At 35.6% G+C, this 21278-nt stretch overlaps 1 protein-coding gene across 2 annotated transcripts in view; it reads left to right on the top strand.

Moving 5' to 3' along the window:
* The first annotated feature begins 3780 nt into the window (after positions 1–3780).
* Positions 3781–21278, top strand: part of CYTH3 (cytohesin 3) — a 154391-nt gene continuing 136893 nt past the window's right edge. Inside the window, exon 1 of one of the 2 annotated variants that reach the window (XM_052000936.1) lies at positions 3781–8590. In XM_052000936.1, coding sequence (XP_051856896.1) covers positions 8254–8590 — 337 coding nt within the window. In that variant the 5' untranslated portion in view covers positions 3781–8253. The remainder of the gene's footprint in view (positions 8591–21278) is intronic. The other variant, XM_052000926.1, reaches the window with a different exon arrangement.

Raw genomic sequence — 21278 nt, 5'->3', positions numbered from 1 at the left:
ACGTATCAAATTGCTTACTATAGGAGTGGAGACAAAGGAGGGAAAGAGAATTTCATCATCACATAATCTTACTCTTACTGTATAAAATGTTGCCCTAGTTCTGCTTACCTCCCTCAGCATCAGTTCATATCTTCCCAGGCTCTTCTGAAATCATTTTGCCAATCATTTCTTACAGAACAATAATATTCCATAACATTCATTCAACCATTCCCAAACAGATGGGTATCTACTCAATTTCCAATTCCTTGCTACCACAAAAAGAGCTGCTACAAATAATTTTTCACATGTGAGTCCCTTTCCCTGCTTTATGATCTCTTTGGGATACAGACCCAGTGTTGACACTGCTGGATCAAAGGGTATGCACAGTTTGATAGTCCTTGGGCATAGTTCTGATGTTCTTCACAATGGCTGGATCAGTTTACAACTTCACCAACAATACGTTAGTGTTACAGTTTTTTTGTATCCCTTCAAACATTTATCATTATCTTTTCCTGTATGATAGGTGATAGGTCTGGTAGGTGGTACTTCAGACCAACATTTAAATTTAATATATTATTAATAAAATAATGAATTGATTCAGCTATTCTCATTAAGTAATTTGGAACTATTTCCAGAAAGTCACTAAACTATGCATACCTTTGAAATCATTACTGTTATGGGCCAGAACTCTGTACTTGAAGGAGTATTAGTTCCTATACTCTTAAGAGATTAAAGAAAAAAAAGGGACTCAAATGTACAAAAATATTTATAGCATCTTTTTCTGTTATGAAAAAAAAGAATGGATGGCTGAACTAGGGAATGGCTGAACACACTAACTAACTCCTGCCTTCTTGCAAAGTATTGAAATGAAACTATCCTTGAGATTTGAATGAGTCAAGAGACAAAAGGTTCACACTATTAATGTAACTTCTGGTCATCTGAGAAGAAAATCTTCACGAAAAGCTACAAGCAACATGAAGGCTAGGATGACTTTCTTAGTTGAATTGACTCAGAATATCTTTAATGCATATCTTCGTTAAATATCTTTCTTCTGTAATTGGCTAAATAAATCTTTAATTACCTGTTGAATGGCCTCTGAGTATCTTATTTTGTTCCATTATTATATCTACCATAGTGTCAACGTGAGGCAGGCCCGGCCCTGAACATGTGCTAAGAGAGTGACTAAAATGTTCATATCCTTTAATTCAACAATCTTATTTCTAGGTAAATGTATATCGCATATATATATATATATATATATAATATATATATATATTTTTAGATTTTCAATAGACAGTATCATTAAATAATCAACATACAATCTTCAGTAAAGCAAATTTCTGCAAAGGGCAGGGATCCCAGGACTATCCCTTAGTTCAGAATCTTATCAGTTCTCCCTTGTAATATTATAACAATCTTGTAATTTGTCATTTGTTATCTCCAAGCTCTTCCTTTTCCAAAGTGATTTTTCTAAGTATGTATTTGATCATATCTGTTCTCCCTGTTCTCTTACTCAAAAAAAAAAAAATAAACCTACTAATTGACTAGTTCTCTGTAACTAGTTCTTTGTAACTAATTCCTAACCAACACTTTCATTGCAATATATTATAATTTTTTCCATTCAATTTTATTTTATTTTCAGGTAAAGATTCTCTCCTTCTTTCTCCTTGTCATTGAGAAGGCAAGAAATATGGAACCTATTACAAATATGAAGTCATGCAAAACATATTTCCTCATGTTCTGGGATAAAAACACAAGGAAATGAGAAAAATATGCTTTAATCTTCATTCAAGTTCTCAATGTGATATAATTTATAATAGTTCACATTTGAATAGTATTATAAGGATCAGAAAGTACTTTTCTTAGAACAGTCTTAGGAAACAGATTCATAGCAGTATCTCCATTTTAATAAGAAAAGTAAAGCAGAGGTAAGTGACTTGCTCAAAATCACAAAGCTAATGAACCATATAGTGTTGAATTTTTTTTTCATCTTCATGTTGAGTATCAAAAGTCAAGAAGTGTCAAATTGTTTGAAATGAAGCTATCATAGGCTTGCTATAAATCTATTGATCAAAATTCCATTAATTCAAAGATGGCTAACTTACAAAATTTGAGGTTATCCAAACCTAAGGATCATAATCCAAGGAGTCTCAACACCTGGATAGAAAGTTGATATTAAAATAATTGATATTTGCATGATATTTAGGCTTAGAGCACTTGACATAAAATTGAAAGCATTCACATTTCTCAGTTCAATGTGTTGCTGAGATAAGCAACTTTCTGAATCATACTGTAGTGTCCTTTTTTTAGGCTCTAAAAGTAGTAGTTTTGTAGTAAAGGAATCCTTCAGCCCTCCTCCCCCCAAAAAAGTTACTGAGCACATAAAATTACTTAGGGGGAAAAGAAAAGTTGATTTTTCACTTTCTTCCAGATATTGGCCTACATGTGTACTATCAGCATCAGGCCAGTTAGTGACAGTTGTAATTATTGTCATACTATCAGTAGCTAAGCTGATAATTTCCCCCCAACCCTACCCACCCTCCAAACTTCCTTATTTCTGTTGATTGAACGGTTATCTTTTCAGTTACTCAAGTTTGAAATCTTTGAATCATTCTTGACTCTTCTGTATCCTTCATCCATCATATCAGTCAATAATAAGTCTGGTTCAATCCTCCTCCACAATCTCTCTGACATTTCACATCATGAACAACCTCCTCTCAACTTACACACACCTTAAAACCTTAATTTGGGCTCTTGAAATTTAATTCTTTGTACATGTTTAATCTGTATCTAGGGGAGGGGGAAGGTGGTGAGGGAGGAAGAAAAATTTGGAACATAAGGTTTTGCAAGGGTGAATGTTAAAAATTACCTTTGCATGTATTTTGAAAAAAAAATTATCATGAGTGCCAAAAAATTAATTCTTATCATTATCATTCCTCTTTGCACTAATTGCAGTAATCTCAAAGCTTGTAATATTGACTTCCTCCAGGCTCTTCTTCCTCCAAATTGATTTTTAAAACTACATATCTGATTATGTCTGTTCTCCTCTTCCCCCTCCCCATTAAAAAGAAAAGAAAAAAGAAAAACTCAAATCAGAAGCTCCTGTTGCCTTCAGGATAAAATGCAAAATCCTCAGTCTGGCATTTGAAGTCTTTCATAATCTGACTCTCACTTAGTTTCAGTCTATTTTACATTATTTCCCTTCAGATTAACTGTCCTGCAAGTTGATCCATATAATATTCCATCAAAGTGATGCCTTTGCACATGTGGTACTCTATGTATGGAATTTTCCATCCTTCTCATCTCTGCCTGGTAGAATTCCTAATTTCCTTTGAAACACAGTTTAGGGGCATCTAGATGTGCAGTGGATAGAAGCCCTGAAGTCAGGAGGACCGGAGTTCAGATTCTGACCTCAGACTCTTAACACTTCCTAGCTGTGTGACCCTGGGCAAATCACTTAACTCCAATTGCCTCAGCAAAAGAAAGAAAAGAAACATAGTTTAGGTGCCATCTTCTGCTCAGTTATTGACATATTCTCTTGAAATTATTTCATATTACTTTGTGTACTTGTGTACACATGTTGACTTGTGTACATGTTGTATCCTCCCAAATGAATGAAATCTGCTTGAGGAAAGGAATTTCTTTTTCCTCTGTATCTCTAGTGCCTGACACATAGTAGGTATGTAACAGGTGTCGTAGAATTAGACTGACAATTCAGCTAACTAGGGATAAAAGATACAGGAATCCTGAGAGCTGTGGATGTCGATTCCACCTGAGAAGGTCCCAGGCAGCAAACAAAGGATAAAAATTGCCAATAGCTGCTTCAGGAGTGACAGAACAACAACTGGCATTACAGAAACCTTCCATTACTGCTTATTGTCTTCCTTGCTGTCTTATGGTTAGAACCCTGGCTGCATAAGCTTTAGGATCTGTTTTTTAAAAAAGTGATCTGTTTAGCTTGAGGGACTCCCAAATTCTAGATGGATAATTCTTAAAAGTTATTATTATTCCCGTTAGCAATAGTTGATATAAGTATTTTACATACTTGATTGCTATTTTACCACCATCATTTGATCCTCACAACCACCTTGTAAAATAGGTGGTATCAGTATTGTTGTGTGGTCATTTTTCACTCCTCTCTGACTCTGTGATCTCATTGGGCATTTTCTTAGAAGAGATACTGGAGTGATTTTTAATTTCCTTTTTCATTTCATTTTATGAATGAGGAAAATGAGGCAAACAGGATTAAGTGACTTGCCGAGGATCACACAGTGTCTTAGATCAGATGAGTTTTCCTGACTTTAGTTCTGGCACTCTATTCATTGATCTAACTGCCTTAATACTAAGGCTATACTAAAACTAGTATAATTATGCCCATTTTGGCAGCCCAGATATATGATTTCAACTAGTTTAGGAATACCCTTTCAATTTCTACACCTTACAACAACAAAAATAAAAATATAACAACAAAAATTTAAGTTGACCAGTCATCTATAATTTATAGTTTTAAAGATTGAGGGCAAAGGAGCTTCTCCTTTAATTGATTTTTTCATTGTTACAAAGCTGGAATGTACAACCAGGCCTTAAACTTAGGTGGTCCTTATTGTATCCACACATTGCCTTTCCTATTCCAATTTTCCAGTTGAGAAAACAGACTTCACTAAGTGACGTAACTTATTTGAAGTCATAGTTTGACACATTAGTTGCCAGGTATTTTGAATCCAGATTCAGTACCATCATTTCATTTCACCATCATTCTCATTCATCATCTCTTTTCTTTTCCCTCTGTTCCAGTCCATTTCCCTCTCCCCCCTTCTGTCTCTCTTCTCTTCTGTCTCTCTGTCTCTCTGTCTCTCTGTCTCTCTGTCTCTCTCACACACACATACAGTATTTTATTTTTCCAAATACATGCAAAGATAGTTTGCCATTCGCCTTTGCAAAACCTTTGTATTACAAATTTTTCTCCCTCTTTCTTCCTTCCTCCCCTTCCCCAAAACACAAGCCATCCAATATAGGTTAAACTTATCATACTCTCTTTAAAACACTTTTATATGGATTAATCCTGGAAACCTTTATCAAATGTGAATACTGTCCCAATAGAAGGATCCTATACAAATGATTTATTATCTCCTAGTTGATAAACCTAAGGTTTTCAGTGGTTAGAATGTTATTTTAGATAATTTTTTAAAAAACTTAGTTCTTCAGACAATTTTCAGATAAAGAAATTAAAACCATTTCTAGTCATATGAAAAATTGCTCTAAATCACTATTGATTAGACAAATGCAAATTAAGAGGTACCACTACATACATCTCAGATTGGCTAAGATGACAGGAAAAGATAATGATGAATGTTAGAGGGGATATGGGAAAACTGGGACACCAATACGTTGTTGGTGAAGTTGAGAAGTGATCCAACCATTCTGGAAAACAATTTGGAACTATGCCCAAAGGGCTATCAAACTGTGCATATCTTTTGACCCAGCAGTGTTTCTACTGGGCTTGTATTGCAAAGAGATCATAAAAGAGGGAAAGGAACCCACATGTGCAAAAATGTTTGTGGCAGCCCTTTTTTGTAGTGTGAAGAAACCGGAAATTGAATGGATGCTCATCAATTGGAGAATGGCTGAATAAGTTATGTTGTATGAATGTTATGGAATACTATTGTTCTGTAAGAAACAACCAGCAGAATGATTTCAGAGAGACCTGGAGAGACCTACAAGAACTGATGCTAATGAAGTAAGTAGAACGAAGAGAACACTGTACATGGCAACAAGAAGAATTTATGATGATCAATTGTGATGGACGTGGCTCTCTCCAGTGATGAGATGATTTAGGCCAGTTCCAATGATTTTGTGATGAAGAGAACCATCTACATCCAGAGAGAGGATTGTGGAAACTGATTGTGGATCACAACATAGTATTTTCACTCTTTTTGGTGGTGGTTGGTTGCATTTTATTTTCTTTCTCATTTTTTTCTTTTTTGATTTGATATTTCTTGTGCAGCAAGATAATTGTATAAATATGTGTATGTATTGGATCTGACATATATTTTTCACCATGTTTAACATATATTGGATTACTTGCCAACTATGGAAGCAGGGTTAGGAGGAAGAGGGGAAATTGGGACACAGGGTTTTCCAAGGATTAATGTTAAAAAATTATCTATGCATATGTTTTGAAAATAAAAAGCTTTAATAAAAAAAATCTTAATTCTTGTGGCAATGTTTATTTATGAAAAAAGAACAGGAAGGACTTGGCAATGGACATACATTGACAATGCATGTTACTGAAAACAAATATGGGAATAAAAAAGTATGGCAGAAGAGATGAAGCATTGGAATAAACCTATGTTTAAGACCATAGCTAATATCCTACATGAAATTGAATTTAGAGGCCTTAGTCTAATCTCTGTATTATAAATCCATTGCACAGATGGTAGTCTTTTTTTAAAAGAGGAGATTAAAAGCTAAATTGCAAGGTTAGGACGGATCACAACGATGTGGACTGCTTTCTATGTGGTATACTCCCCCACTTCCTCTAATTTGTTCATGGCATAGATACTAATACTCTATTAGACTAGGCTAATTTAATTTTTTTAATCAGTGGGCAACAGGGAAATCAATTCCCTCTTTAAGAAAAAGCAGAAAAGTTAAGAATTATTTTAAAGTCAGATTATGAGTAATGGAAGTTCTGCCATTAACTAGCTGTATGTCTTTGAGGCATCTTTCCAGGGTTGGGCTTTTTTCCTCTAAGGGGAACAGAGAGTAGTGATCTCTAAACCCCTTCTCACTCTAGGACAAAGACAAGTAGTTTAGATAAAGTCACCAGTTTTGAATTCTTGCTGTGCCAGACACTAGCAGACCCCCTGTGTGCCTCTGGATATGACCTATAAACTGCAATGCAAATGGAGTGGGGAGGAAATTGTCTGCATTTATGTCAGACTTACCAACGTACAAATATTATTATCCCTCCATAAACATCATTATTTCTTTCGGAAGCTAGTGCACCGTGACTAAATCCAGCAAGTTTTTTTTTTTTTGTTTGTTTGTTTTTTGTTTTTTTGAAGGGGGCTGGGCTGTTTTTCTTTTTAAGGTAGTTAAAATGAAATTGTCTAAATGAAAAGAAAAATTTCTTCCTTATACTCTTAGGTGTTGCAAGGAAAACCTTGGAGATGAGCCAACTTACGCTTCCTTCCTTTTCAAGGTTGAGATACGAGGCCCAAAGAGATTTAAATACGTATCATATTCAGAGTCACATAAATAGTGTCAGAACCTAAGTCCAGGACCCAAGTGCATTGACTGTTCTTGCAGTGCCTATTCCAGCACATCGAGGGCCTCCCGTTGAACATTTGACCAAATAATTTATAAACATTATCAAAACAAGAATCAACCAACCAACCAAATCACAATTATGAAAAGTTTCCCATCCGTTCTTATCAGAAGTAACTTAGGAAATAAGTAGTTTGCGGGGTCCTATTAATGGACAAGACGGAATATAGGGCATGCTCGCTGTTTATGTTTGGCTTATGCGGGAGTCACGAAGCTAGGGCGCGCAGAGGATAAAATCAGCCGTTTTGGAAAAAGCGTATGCCCGCGACAGGGTTGGCTGCTCGCGATAGTCGTACGGACTAATGAGTGTCTTGCCAACCCTGCCAGAGACTCTCTAGTCTGTCAGCCTCCAAGCTGCCCCGCCCCGTCCTACCCCACTCCACCCCCGGTTTCCCTCGAGCCCAGACCGCCTCACACGAAAGGGTCGGGAAGGGAAAGCGCTGCTTTTGTCACGACAGGGCCAAGATAGGAGAGATAGCTCTTGTTAACCTGGCGGGAAGGGAGGTATGGCTTTTATCACGCACAGGATAAAGACGTATTGCTTCTATCACCATAAGGCGAGACAGGAGACCCTGCTCATGTCACTCCAGGGCCGGAAATGTAGATATAGCTCTTGTCCTGATAGACTGGGAGAGAGGTGTGACTAGTCATGGACAGGACGGGAAAATAAGAGGCCTAGATCTTGTTGATAGGGTTGAGATGAGAGACACTGTTCATGTCACAGCAGGGCTGAGAAAGTAGTCTTGTCAAAGACAAAGTCTTGTTACGACAGGGCTCTATAGCTGACCATCGAGGTTTTTCGTTTCCGAGTGGGTTGCCTGGAGTTAGGCCGGCCTCACGCCCCAGTGTCCGGGACCCCTCGTGGGACCCCCACTAGAGCCAGGCCCGTCCCCGCAGCCGCCTCCTGTCAGCCGTCACTGGGCGGGCCGGGCCGGCAGTGGTCACATGACGATGATGGCGGCGGCGAGGGGCGGAGGGAGACGGGGCGGGGCCGGCGGCGGCCACGGGGCGAGTCGTTGTCGCCGGCTGCGCTTGGAGGAGCCCAGTACTGGGGACCCCGGAGCCGGGAGCCGAGAATCGGGAGCGGGGATCCGAGAGCCGGGAGGTAGGCAGGCGCTGCCCGGAGCGGACGACTCACCGCCTGGAGCTGCTCCCGATCCGGCCTTCAGCTTTGTGATTTTCCGCGACGCGCCCTCCGGGGGGTTCGGGCTCCCTGGAAGCTGTTGTAGCCCCAAGATGGATGAAGAAGGAGGAGGCGGCGGCGGCGGCGGCGGAGGCTGCGGTGAGTGCCCGGGCGCTGCCCCGAACCCGGCGGCAGAATGTTGACCTCGGGACCCCCGGGGAGGGGACCGAGGCTGGAGACCGAGAGGACGAAGGACCGAGACCGAGAGACGATGACTGAAGACACCAAAGGGGAGACTTGAGGGACGGGACCGAGAGGAAAGGGACAGGGACCGGGAGCAAGCCCAGGTGGGAAAGGATTAAAGGACCGCAGGGCAGGGATCAGGGATGGATACTGGGATGGACACTAGGGAGACGGGGCCAAGGAGGTGGGGTTGCAAAGGGCAGAAGAGGGGTTCAGGAGGCTGCGGGGACTGAGCGTGAGGCAGCCTGGGGACAGGAGGAGACACCTGGAACTCCCGGGGAGTCGAGCAGGGGGGTTTGGGAAGGTGAGACGAGAGAAGGAGAACGTAGAAACAAGGGTGAAGAGGCAGGGAGGGGATGAGAACAGAAGAAACCAAACAAGGCTGGAGGGTCTGGGAAAACAAGGAAAAGCAGGAGGGGTCTATGTGTGTGTTTGAGGCAATGGGGATTGTGAACCGAAGGTGCTCGGGAATGGATAAGATTACACAGCTGGGGAGATGCGGTAATGAAGGGACTCCTAGAAAAGATCTGTGGGAATCAAGATGGATCTAAAGGAACTGCCCAATAAGGACTGGGGTAGATGTCAACAGTGAAAATAGAGACCATGAAGGGGAGGCGGTTTGGGTGGGTGGGGGGAGAAGGAAGGGGAAGGGGGGAGGAGAACCATGAGGAATGTCTTCAAAATTGGGTTGGGATCTAAACGTGAGAGAAAACTCAAATTTCTTCTATCTATGGGGGTGGGGGGAAGATAGTATTCATTCCTCCTCATATTTCCCATAAGAAATTACTTATTTGTATTTACCCTTAGAGGATACATTTCCTTTCCTTTCTCAAAACTATGAGGACAGGGTGGGGCCTGTCAAGCTCTGAGGGATATAGATATAAGGTTTGAGGCAGTAGACTATAGTATAAGTATATATATAAAAAAAAGAAATTCAAGATAAAGAGGAAGATGAAACGTAGGAAAGATAGAAAAAACAGCTTTGTCCAAAGCTTCAAGTCAAACTGTCATTAAAACTGCTTAACCCAACAACTGTAAGTGTAAGAGGGGCATTTTGTTGATGTGCATTCTTACTATTTGTTGATAACTTGATCTGTATTTAAAAAGATAATGTTTCATAGAAAGGAGAAAATAAATTATCTCAGCTAATGGCTCTGTTATGAACTGCAACATGCAGGAAAGGTTGAAAGCAAGACAAGCAAACAATAAGTTTTAGCCTCTGCCTTAATAGTTACGTATGTCTGTTGTACTTGGTGAGCATGGTCCAAATTTCTGTGTCCTTTCTCTTTGGGAAAATATCTGAAATTCTCCTTGATCTTTGCTGGAAGCTATATATTTATCATAAGTAAAATATGAAATATTTTGTTTTGTCTCTTAAGTACTAATGTAATATAGTCACTGTATTGATGTTTATCATTGCATTAAATTGGTATTTTCTAAATTGTATGAAGTTGATTATCTTAACTTTTATTTTAAAGAATTCTTGTATATGATGTTATATTTATTACAGAAGGTAGACTGGAAAGGAAAGGAAAGCAAATTTACAATTTGGAATCAAAGTATGACTTTTCATTTTTTCACATTTTCAACTAATATGTCTTTTTTGTCTAACGTACTATTGCATTGTCAGAGTTCCTAGAGATTAAGAAGCTTGTTTTCTGATACTGATCATGGCTATTTCTATAGAAATAATCAGTAGTAGTGTTTTAGAATGAGATGATTAATCAAGGCGCCTTTTAGAATTTACTGTATAGAGGAAATGTGTTTGCTGAAGGAAGTAATGTTGCCATTAGGCTAAGAAATAATTGGTGTAAGCCGTAAGAGTTCAAGTACATGGGACAACTTTGTGACACAAGTAGGTATGTTGTTTACAAAAGTTCTCTAATGAGGAAGGAATCTGGTTGAAAATCCTTCAATAGCCAAGCTCTCTAAACACACTGTAGATGGTTTTTTTTTTTTTTTTTTTGAGGGGGCAGGGTGGATGGGAGTTTCTTCTTCAGTATAGTCACTCAGCTTGTAATTATCAGAAACAATAATTGAACAGTACTCCAAAAAGTAAGGACTCCAAGTTGGGTCTTTTAGCCAGTATTTTATACTCTCCTTTCAGCTGCTTAATGCTAAAACAAAATGTGATCTTAAATATTACATTGAAGTGTTGAAGGCATTTAGAATGCTTTAAATACATCTTTGGATACAATTCAATAGCGTTGTGTGTGTATGTGTGTGTGGTGGTGGTGGAGGGGCTGTGTGTGTAGTGGAGAAAACAATGGACTTGGACTTTAAGGGTGGGGATGCAGATTTTTGCTCTGCCAGTTCCTCTGTTACTGGGCAAATCAGCCTTTTGGAGTTTAACGTTTCTTCAACTGTGAAATGAGAGTATTAAATTATCTGTTATCTGTGGCTCTAACATTCTATGATTCTGATTTGTGTCATCAAAAGTTATTTTTCATGCTGTGTTATGGAAGACCCTTATGGTTTTCTTTTTAAATGAAAAACCCTTTAAAACGTACCCTCTCCCTACATTTCCAATCTTCTTACATCTTATTCCCTGCTATGTTTCTTCTTTGATCCAGGTTCATTGGATCTTACCTTCTCCAGGAAACCCTTTTCTAATATTTTTCCTCTAATGCTTGCTTATTCTTAATTTATCCTTTATCTATAGATTGTTTGTACTAATTTATTTGCATTTTGTCTATCCTCTTAAACTGAAGTCTTGGATAACTAGAATTGTCTTTCTTTGTATCCTCAGTACTTTTTTAGGGCTTGGAACATAGTAGGTGCTTGATAAATCTTTACTGACTGTCTGGATCATAATTCTATGCTGGCCACACTATAAATTAAATGTGCTTACATTTAACTTTTGCTATGCCCATTTTTAGAAATTAATTCACTTTCAAGTTAGTTCTTGACACAGTTATTAATGTATATCCAGCAGTGGATTTTTCTAATGACTTTCTTTAAAAAAAATAGTTTTCTTCAAATGACAACCTTTTTAGTGACAACAGATTTAGATGTCATAATCAGAGATAATGATTCATTAACATAGCCCACTTTGAATATTGAAAATGTTTTCTGTAATTTCCAAAGGAGATCAGTTTTATTCCTGTTTTTTTTAACTGATGGGTTAATACATCTATTTGATCATAGAATGTGTCATGGCAAACTAGGGAGGAAAACTTAAAAAGTCTTCATTGCTAATGATGCTTAGTAAAGGTTCTTGAAAATTGAACAGATTTGATACTTTCTTAATTCAGCAAACTTTGAAGTTTGTCCAATGTATAAGTTTACTATTGTTTTCTCCTAAATAATATTCAGAGAGGTGAAGTGTGTATATAGAAGTTGGAACAAGTGTTAGGCAATTAGAGGAGGTAATGCGTGGGTTTCAAAATTGTAAGGAAAAATCACTTGTGTATATGTGATATGTAACTTGGACTTTTCAATTCTTCAAAGGCTTTGTTGACTTTCAGATCCATATTTTTTCCATAGTTTTTTTTTTTTTTAAGAACTATCCTTTTTATTGTAATTCTTTATGACCACATTACCAATTATGTTGTTAATTGAAAGTGTCACAGAAAAATAACATATGACTAAGATATAAATGTATGTGAATGTAATCTGTTTTTAATGTTCAAAGAGAAAGTTGTGAGTTGCTTCTTTTAAATTCTTAAAAAGTGCACTTTATATTTGTTTTTAGTTCTTAGATCTTACATAGAGCATCTTTATATAATTTGAATCTTAACCTTTGATTGAATTCTTTTTGTTATTTCTCTTTACTGAGTCAATCCAGGGAAAGTGTAAAGGATTTGATATTTGTCTTTTTTCTTTTTCTCCCCGATTTCTTTGAAATTAGTTGATTGTGAGGCAGCTAGGTAGCTCAGTAGTTAGTGCACCAGCCCTGAAGTCAGGAGGACCTGAGTTCAAATGGTCTCAGATACAACACTTCAAAGTTGTGTGACCCTGGGCAAGTCATTTAACTCCAATTGCCTCCCGGGGGGGAAGGGGAGGAGACAACCCAAACCCCAAAAAACAAATACCACCCCCCCAAAAAAAACAAGAAAAAAATTACTAGCAAAGCATAACTTTAAAGAATCATGATTTTCTATTTGTGGTCTAGAAATTATGATGTTTTTGAGGGAAAAGTAGAAGGAAAACAGAAAATAGATACTAAGAATTTGAGAGAGTAAAAGATACTTAATATTTTTGAGATGGTGGGAAAACTATGAATACCAAATAAATAAAAAAGTACTTATGTCACTTAAGGTTTACGAAATACTTTTATATAGCCAATCTCATTTGACCTCCGCAACAGCTCCATGAAGCACACTATTATTATTCCCATTTTACAGATGAGAAAATAGAGGTTGAAAGAGATTAATTAACCTGCCCAGGGTTATGCAGCTATTAAGTATGGGCAAGGGGATTTGTTCTCAAACTTTCCTAATTGCAAGTCTAGTGAAGTAACTGCTATTCACTGAAATGACTACTTAAAATTTAAAAGCGAATGGGAAAATTTTATAACCTGAAATAGTTTTGATGTTAGTCAAACTATAAGTTTGTCTTATTTGTAATTATTAATTACCATATAAACTCTTATTACTGACATTAAACAGATATTGTATTTTTAAATGGAATTGAAGAGGAACCAAACTTCAGTAGGTACTTCAGTTAAGTTATTGAAAAAGGCTGAGACTTGTTTGGGTTAAAATGCTTCATAAGACTGGAATTTACCTTTTCCAAGTCTTGATGCCAAATTCAGTGTTTTATCCATTCAACTTAGTGAATTATTTCCAAATGTCTGGATAATTGATTAAATTTTTGCATTTTCATATGTATTTGGTATTCTGTAGACATGGCCTTACTCCACCTTTAAAATTGGGTTCCATGGGAAAATATAACACTCTGCATTTATTTTGGACAGCAGTACTTCCTCTTTCTGTGGACAACTACATTTAAAACACATGCTTTTAGAGTAGAGTCTGTGGTCCTCTGAGAATTGTCTGAAGAAGGAAATGGGTTGACCTATTTGGTTGCTACAAAATAAAAACAATCTTGTTTTCATTTTTGGTGGACATCTGTGTTGCATTTATTATATTCCATTCTAGAGGTTCTTTAAAACCATAATTTGATAATAATGGGGTTTCATTAGTACTATACTCATTTAGTTATTTCTACAGTTACAGTAAGTACTAGTGTAGCTGATAGACTGTCTAACCACTTTCCTAGAAAACATAATATATAGAAAACAGTTCTGAATCTGAGATTAAAATAGGATCACAATTTTCTTTTTTGAATAAAGATTATTTATTTTATCACATTTTTACGATAACTTGTTGTACACATACACATGGAAACAATAGGATTCTTTCATGTATTCTAACAGCATCATCTTTATCAATCACAATTACTTAGGAATCTTTTTCTTTAAATAGAATTTAATAACGTGTTAGTAAATATATGCTTTTATAATTTTGGAAATGCAGCCATGTTGCCTTTTTTAGAGCATCCTTTTGATAACTGACATTTTTTCCATAATATCTAATATCTACACATGCATGAATACATACACATATGTATTTTCCCTTGATAGAAATCTGTTGAGTTTCAATCAACAAATACAAAGATTTACATTTGCTGCAAATAAAAAATACATTACACCTTTATAAATATAATGTTGGAGAGTAGTGCCGAAGTGTATTTTGACAAAACATTAAAGATAAGTTTTTTTCTTTAATTCTTGGTGAAGAAAAAAATTAAAGAATAAACTAGCTTTTAATTTTTTCAAATAAGAACAAATCTGACATATGACATAGGAGAAGCACAGTGTGGAGTAATGCAAAATGTCAAATACAAGGCCACTCTGAAGTGCAGCCCAAACCAGATAAAATGTAATTAAAAAGTATTTAACAAAATAAATGTAGAAAATGTTAATTTGTGGTGGTATTGTTGTTTTTTGGTCAAGATGGACTCAGGGATCTGTTTCACTTTGATTGTAATACAACTACTATAATGGATAATACATTGGAATTGGAGTCAGGAAGACCTGAATTTGAATTCTACTTCACACATTTAATAGTTGGATGATTTTGAACAAGTCACTTAATCTTGTTGATTCCTCATCTGTAAAATGAGAAGATTGTACTTGATAACCTCTAAGTTTTATTCCAATTCTAAATAGTCTCTATGCTAGAATATGGAAAAATTTGAAGTGTTCAGTGACTCACTAAAATTTTGGCATGTTCTCTTATTGAATTCTTATTTCCCAAGTGACTTTTTGAAGGAACACTTAATGAGCACTTGGTCTCCCAGATGCAAGAAACTTCCCCTCTAAAGTTGCCTCCTATGTATTCTATATATGTATATTGTATATACCTAATTTGTTTACATGTTTTCTTCACTAGGATGTAAGTTCCTCTAGAAATGTTTTTAGAAAAAAAAAAGTACTTTTGCTTTTAGCACATTGCCTGACACAGTTAGCCATTACTATATACTTGTTGACTGGCTTAACATATTAACAAGGATATAAAATGCTGAAATGAAGTTCTTTTTCTCATTGATATTTTTAAGTTAACTTAAAGGTGCCTTTATGTAATATGCTGCTATTTGTAGGTTCAGGTTTTTTGGGATCAAGAAGTCATTAAAATAATTCTGTTCTTTTTATGGAACTTGAAAACTAAAGTTTTATAAAGCTCAACTTTTTAATTTAATTTTTGAAAATTTATTTAGTATTTTATTTTTCCCCTGTTATGTGTAAAGACTATTTTAATATACTTTTTTTTTTTAAAATGTTGAGTTCCAGGTTCTTCCCTTTCCTCCTTCCCTTCTCCACCTCATTGAGAAAGACAAGCAATTTGATATATGTTATACATATGTTGTTATATAAAAACTCCTCCTCACTTCCTTTCTTTTCTCTTCCATTGTAAAAACTTTTTCTTGTTTCTTCTATTTAAATAATTTACTCCATTCCACCTTTCCCTTTCCCTTCTTCCATTACATTCTTCTTTCACCCCTTAATTTTATTTTTTTAGATATCATCCCTTCATATTCAACTCATATCTGTGCCCTCTGTTCATTGCCCTAAGAATGAGAAAGCTCTTATGAGTTAGAAATATCATCTTCCTATGTAGGAATGTAAATAGTTTGACCTTATTCTCTTCTAATTTCCTTTTCCTGTTTATCTTATTATGCTTCTCTTGAGATTCACTTTTTTTTCCTGAAGCAATTGGGGTTAAGTGACTTGTCCAGGGTCACATACCTAGGAAGTGTTAAATATCTGAGACCAGATTTGAACTCAGGTCCTCCTGACTTCAGGGCTGGTGCTGAGACTCATTTTTGAAAGACAAACTTTCTATTCATCTCTGGTTTTTTCATCAAGAATGCTTGGAAGTCTTTTATTTCATTGAATATCTATTTTCCTCCTAAAGAGTTATACTATTTTTTGCTGGGTCAGTGATTCTTAGTTATAATCCTAGTTCCTTTTCAAGATTATCATATTCCAAATTCTCTAATGCTTTGATATATATAAGCTATTAAATTTTGTTGTCCTTATTGTGTCTCCACACTATTTGAATTGTTTTAAATAATTATAAATTATTTTAAAATTTAATTTTATAATTTTAAAATTATCTCTCCTGGATCTGTTTTCCAGATCAGATATTTTTCCAATGAGGTATTTCACATTTTTTCTATTCATTCTTTTGGTTTTGTTTTTATGTTTTCTTAATCTTACATAAAGTCATTGACTTCTATTTGCTCAGTTCTAATTTTTAAGGAATTATCTTCTTCAGTAGAGTTTTTGTACTTTTTTTCAAGGAGTTTTTATCTTTAGTAAATTTTTGTGCCTCTTCCTAAGCTTTTTCAATTTTAAATAACACAGTCTACTATGCTTAGAACTTACTCCTCCATCACCTTTGTTTCTTAAAATTCCTAGATTCCTTCAAGACTTAGCTCATTTTTTCTAAAAGAAAAATCAATGTAACATTTATTCTTTTTAAAAAAAACTATAACTTTTTATTGACAGAATATATGCATGGGTAATTTTTTTACAACATTAATCCTTACACTCACTTCTGTTCTGATTTTTCCCTTTCTTCCCTCTATCCCCTTCCCTAGAAGGCAGGCAGTCTTATATGTGTTAAATATGTTATAATACAGTATATGTGTGTAAAACTGTACAGTTCTCTTGTTGCACAAGAAGAATTGGATTCAGAAGGTAAAAATAACCTGGGAAGAAAAATAAAAATGCAAATAGTCCACATTCCATTATTGATCAATTGAATTAGATCTTCTCATTGGAGAAGAAATCCACTTCCATCAGAATACATCCTTATACACTATTGTTGTTGAAGTATATAATGATCTCTTGCTTCTGCTCATTTCACTCAGCATCAGTTCATGTAAGTCTCTCCAAGCCTCTCTGTATTCATCCTGCTGATCATTTCTTACAGAACAATAATATTCCATAACATTCATATATCACACTTTACCCAACCATTCTCCAGTTGATGGGCGTTCATTCATTTTCCAGTTTCTAGTCACCACAAAAAGGGCTGCCACAAACATTTTGGCACATACAGGTCCCATTCCTTTCTTTAGAATATAAGCCCAGTAGTAGCACTGCTGGATCAAAGGGTATGCTCAGTTTGATAACTTTTGGGGCATAATTCCAGATTGCTCTCCAGAATGGTTGAATTCGTTCACAACTCCACCAACAATGCATCAGTGTCCCAGTTTTCCCGCATCCCCTCCAATATTCATCATTATTTTTTCCTGTCATCTTAGCCAATCTGACAGGTGTGTAATGGTATCTCAGAATTGTCTTAATTTGTATTTTTCTGATCAATAGTGATTTGGAACACCCTTTCATATGAGTAGAAATAGTTTTAATTTCATCATCTGAAAAGTAAGACTTAGCTCATTTGTATCTTCTTTGAGAAACCTTTTCTGAACTCTTTAGTTTTTAGTGCTCTCATCTTTCTCAAATTATATTTATGTGTGTACCTGTTCTATTCACCAGTATAATATAACACTTTGATGTCAGATCTCATATTTCATCTTTGTCTTTTTATGTGCATAGGATAATGCTTTGCAAATTTTAGGTTCTTAATAAATACTTGTTAAATTGGATTGAATAGCTTTTAACTTGTATATGATATCATATATATATATCTACTAAAATATTTTAATTATTTTTTAAAAAGTTACCCAAATTATATTCTTTCCCTCCCTTTTGTGGTCAGACCTTTCTTTAAAATATACCTCATTCTGGTTCATTAATATTTTCTTGTTCATATTCACTCATGATAACAGCATTTATTTATTTTATTTATTTATATTTATTTATAAACACAATTATTTTCCCTTTACTAAGAAGTTTGTTGGTATTCCCTTCATATTTGGCTTATCTAATTGTTCTTTTGCCTCACTAGTCATTAATTTGACTAGTTGTGTAAAACCTTAGTGGTGTATATACGTCATAGATCTTTATGTATACACGTGTATATAGACTTGTAAATATATTTAATTGGGAAAAACATAAAACTGAAATGTGATATGTGGATCCTGCTATTGTTTCAGCATTTAATTTTCAGGTCTTTTTTTCAGTTAGCTGTCCTTTCCTGTTTCTATCCTCTAATCCAACAAAGAAGTCTGAGTTTTTCACTTTTTCTCTCCCTCACTTTTGGCAGGTAATAAGATTCTTGGTGAGCAGCAAGCTGCACTTCACTGTAGGATATTTGGGAAGTGAATGTTTCTGCCAATTCCCTAGGCCATACTGTCAACTTCCTTCTCTGACTTCTCTGTAAATCTTGGTACTGTATTAAACAATAGTTTCATTCTTATGGAAGAATCACATTGTCAGGTGCCACCCACTTCTTGTAATTCAGGGAAGAATTCATTCAGGAGACTTACCACCATTGATTCCACTGCTAGGTATTTTACTTGGCTTCTTTTTGAGAGTACATATCCAAGAAGAACTTCTTTATTTTCATTTTCCTAGCTAGTATTGCTTTTAAATTTTAGTTGACAGGAATTATTAGTCTGGACTGATACTTGAAACTTTCAGGTACTGATTTTATAGGATAAGCTTTTTTTTAAAATTAAAGAGCACTAAAATTTAGTGTATTTTTAAGTTATGAAAAAGGCTGTCAGAATCAGTCAAATTTCAACTTTGTACCTATAGGTAGAAAGGCCAGTTTTAGCAACTTGGGAAAACACTACAGGTTCAAAAATTACATTTTCATGGTGTCTTTACATTATGAGAGATCTTTCTACATGAAGTTTTATTGCATCAGTTCTCTCGACCATTCAGATGAGCTTTCTATTTTTCTTCAGCTGCTTATGCAAACATAAGATCATACATTTAGAGCAAAAGGAAACCTAGAGGACAGGTAGTCCAATTCCCTTATTTTACACATGAAGAAACAGGTCCAGAGAGATGAAGAGAGCTGGCCATGGTTACCCAGGTAATAAGTGGCAGGAAGGATATGAACCAAAGTCTCCTTATTCCTGAACCAGAGCTTTCCCTGCCCTCACCCCCAACTTTATAGAAGTGTTTATTTTCTCTCCATTTTTTAAAACATGGGATTTCTTCCTCCCTGGGAGAAATATTTTAAGTTTTTTAGAAAGCTGAAAAAGTTAGGATACTCTTCAATTCCTCCAAACTTTCTCATTTTGAATGAGAGCACCTCCAACCTCCCAGTCTCCTAGATTTATTACTTTAGGGTCATCCTTGAATATTCTTTTTTCTTCATCTTCCATGTCCCAAAATATTTCTTTCTTTCATCTTACATATCCCAAAATATCTTTAAATATGTCTAAAAATCCAAGTACTACATCTCTCATCTGAACTTATGCCGTTTCCTCCACTATATTGTCACCTCCCCTATTTCAGGCCTTCCGTACATCTTAACTGTTTTCTCTGCTTCCATTATCCCCTCTTTCCTATTGCTCTTCTATACAGCTGCCAAGATTTTTAACAAAGCACAGGTTTTGAACTATGTCATACACTGTTCAGAAACTTTCACTGGTTTCTAACAGGAAATTGTCCTTTGGGACAATTACAAAATTCTCAGTCTTGCACTTAAGGTTCTTCAAGATCTGGCAGTGTAATTCACCTTTTAATATTTATTTATATTTGTGATAGCTAGCATTTATATAATTTATATATATTTTAGATTTACGAACACTTTACACATATGATCTTATTTGATTCTTACAATAACCTTGTGAGAGAGGTGCTATTATCATCATTCCCATTTTATAGATGAAGAAACTGAGACTGAGACATCCAGAGGTTAAATGACTTGCTAAGAATTGCACAACTGATAACTAAGACTAGATTTGAACTAAAATCTACTTATTTCAAACTATTTTCTTTTGTGTGTTCTACATTCTAGCCAAATTATTCTCAGATCCTGAAATTCCATCTCCTATTTCTGTGCATTTGCATAGACTGTTTGCCATATCTGGAATTCACTTCTGACTCAGTTCCATATCTCAGTATTCTTTCTTCTAAGATCACTTCTGGTGCTACTTCTGCTATGAAACCTTCCTGATTTTTCCAGTTGTTAATGTGCTCCTCTTCCTAAAATTACCTTTTATTAAACTTATTGATGTAAATATAAATGTCTTTCAAGTAAGAATGGAAGGTTCTTTTGAGGGCTTGGGATATTATGTTTTTACTTTGTAGTTCCATAACCCAATACAGTGCCTTTCATATAGTTGGTATTTAATAAATGTTATTGAATTGGATTCAACAACATTTATTATGCACCTACTTTGTCCTAGGTATAGAGCTAGATCCTGGAGACACAATGATGGACAAATATTTGGGCCAAATTTTCAGATGAATTAGTGTTTCTCTTTGATCTTCAATTTTCCTTCTCTGTAGAATGGGAATAATATATATTTTTAAATTTTTAATAGCTTTTTATTTACAAGTTATATGCATGGATAATTTTACAGCATTGATAACTGCCAAACCTTTTGTTCCAATTTTTCCCCTCCTTTCCCCCATTCCCGCCCCTAGATGGCAGGATGATCAATACATGGTAAATATGTTAAAGTATAAATTAAATACAAAATAATTATACATGTCCAAACTGTTATTTTACTGTACAAAAAGAATCGGACTCTGAAATATTGTACAATTAGCCTGTGAAGGAAATAAAAAATGCAGGTGGGTAAAAATATAGGGATTGGGAATTCTATGTAATGGTTCTTAGTCATCTCCCAGAGTTCTTTCGCTGGGTGTAGCTGGTTCAGTTCATTACTGCTCCTTTGGAACTAATTTGGTTCATCTCATTGCTGAAGATGGCCAGGTCCATCAGAATTGGTCATCATATAGTATTGTTTTTGAAGTATATAATGATCTCCTGGTCCTGCTCATTTTACTTAGCCTCAGTTTGTGTAAGTCTCTCCAGGCCTTTCTGTAATCATGCTGTTGGTTATTTCTTACTGAACAATAATAGGGAATAATATTTAAAAAATTTTTTTATTATAGCTTTTTATTTACAAGATATATGCATGGGTAATTTTTCAGCATTGACAATTGCAAAACCTTTTGTTCCAATTTTTCCCCTTCTTCCTCCCACTCCCTCTCCCAGAG

The sequence above is a fragment of the Antechinus flavipes genome, chromosome 1 (assembly GCF_016432865.1).
Source record: "Antechinus flavipes isolate AdamAnt ecotype Samford, QLD, Australia chromosome 1, AdamAnt_v2, whole genome shotgun sequence".
Lineage (NCBI taxonomy): Eukaryota > Metazoa > Chordata > Mammalia > Dasyuromorphia > Dasyuridae > Antechinus > Antechinus flavipes.
Note: the sequence above shows the minus strand (reverse complement) of the source record. Positions and strands in the feature narration are given on the sequence as shown.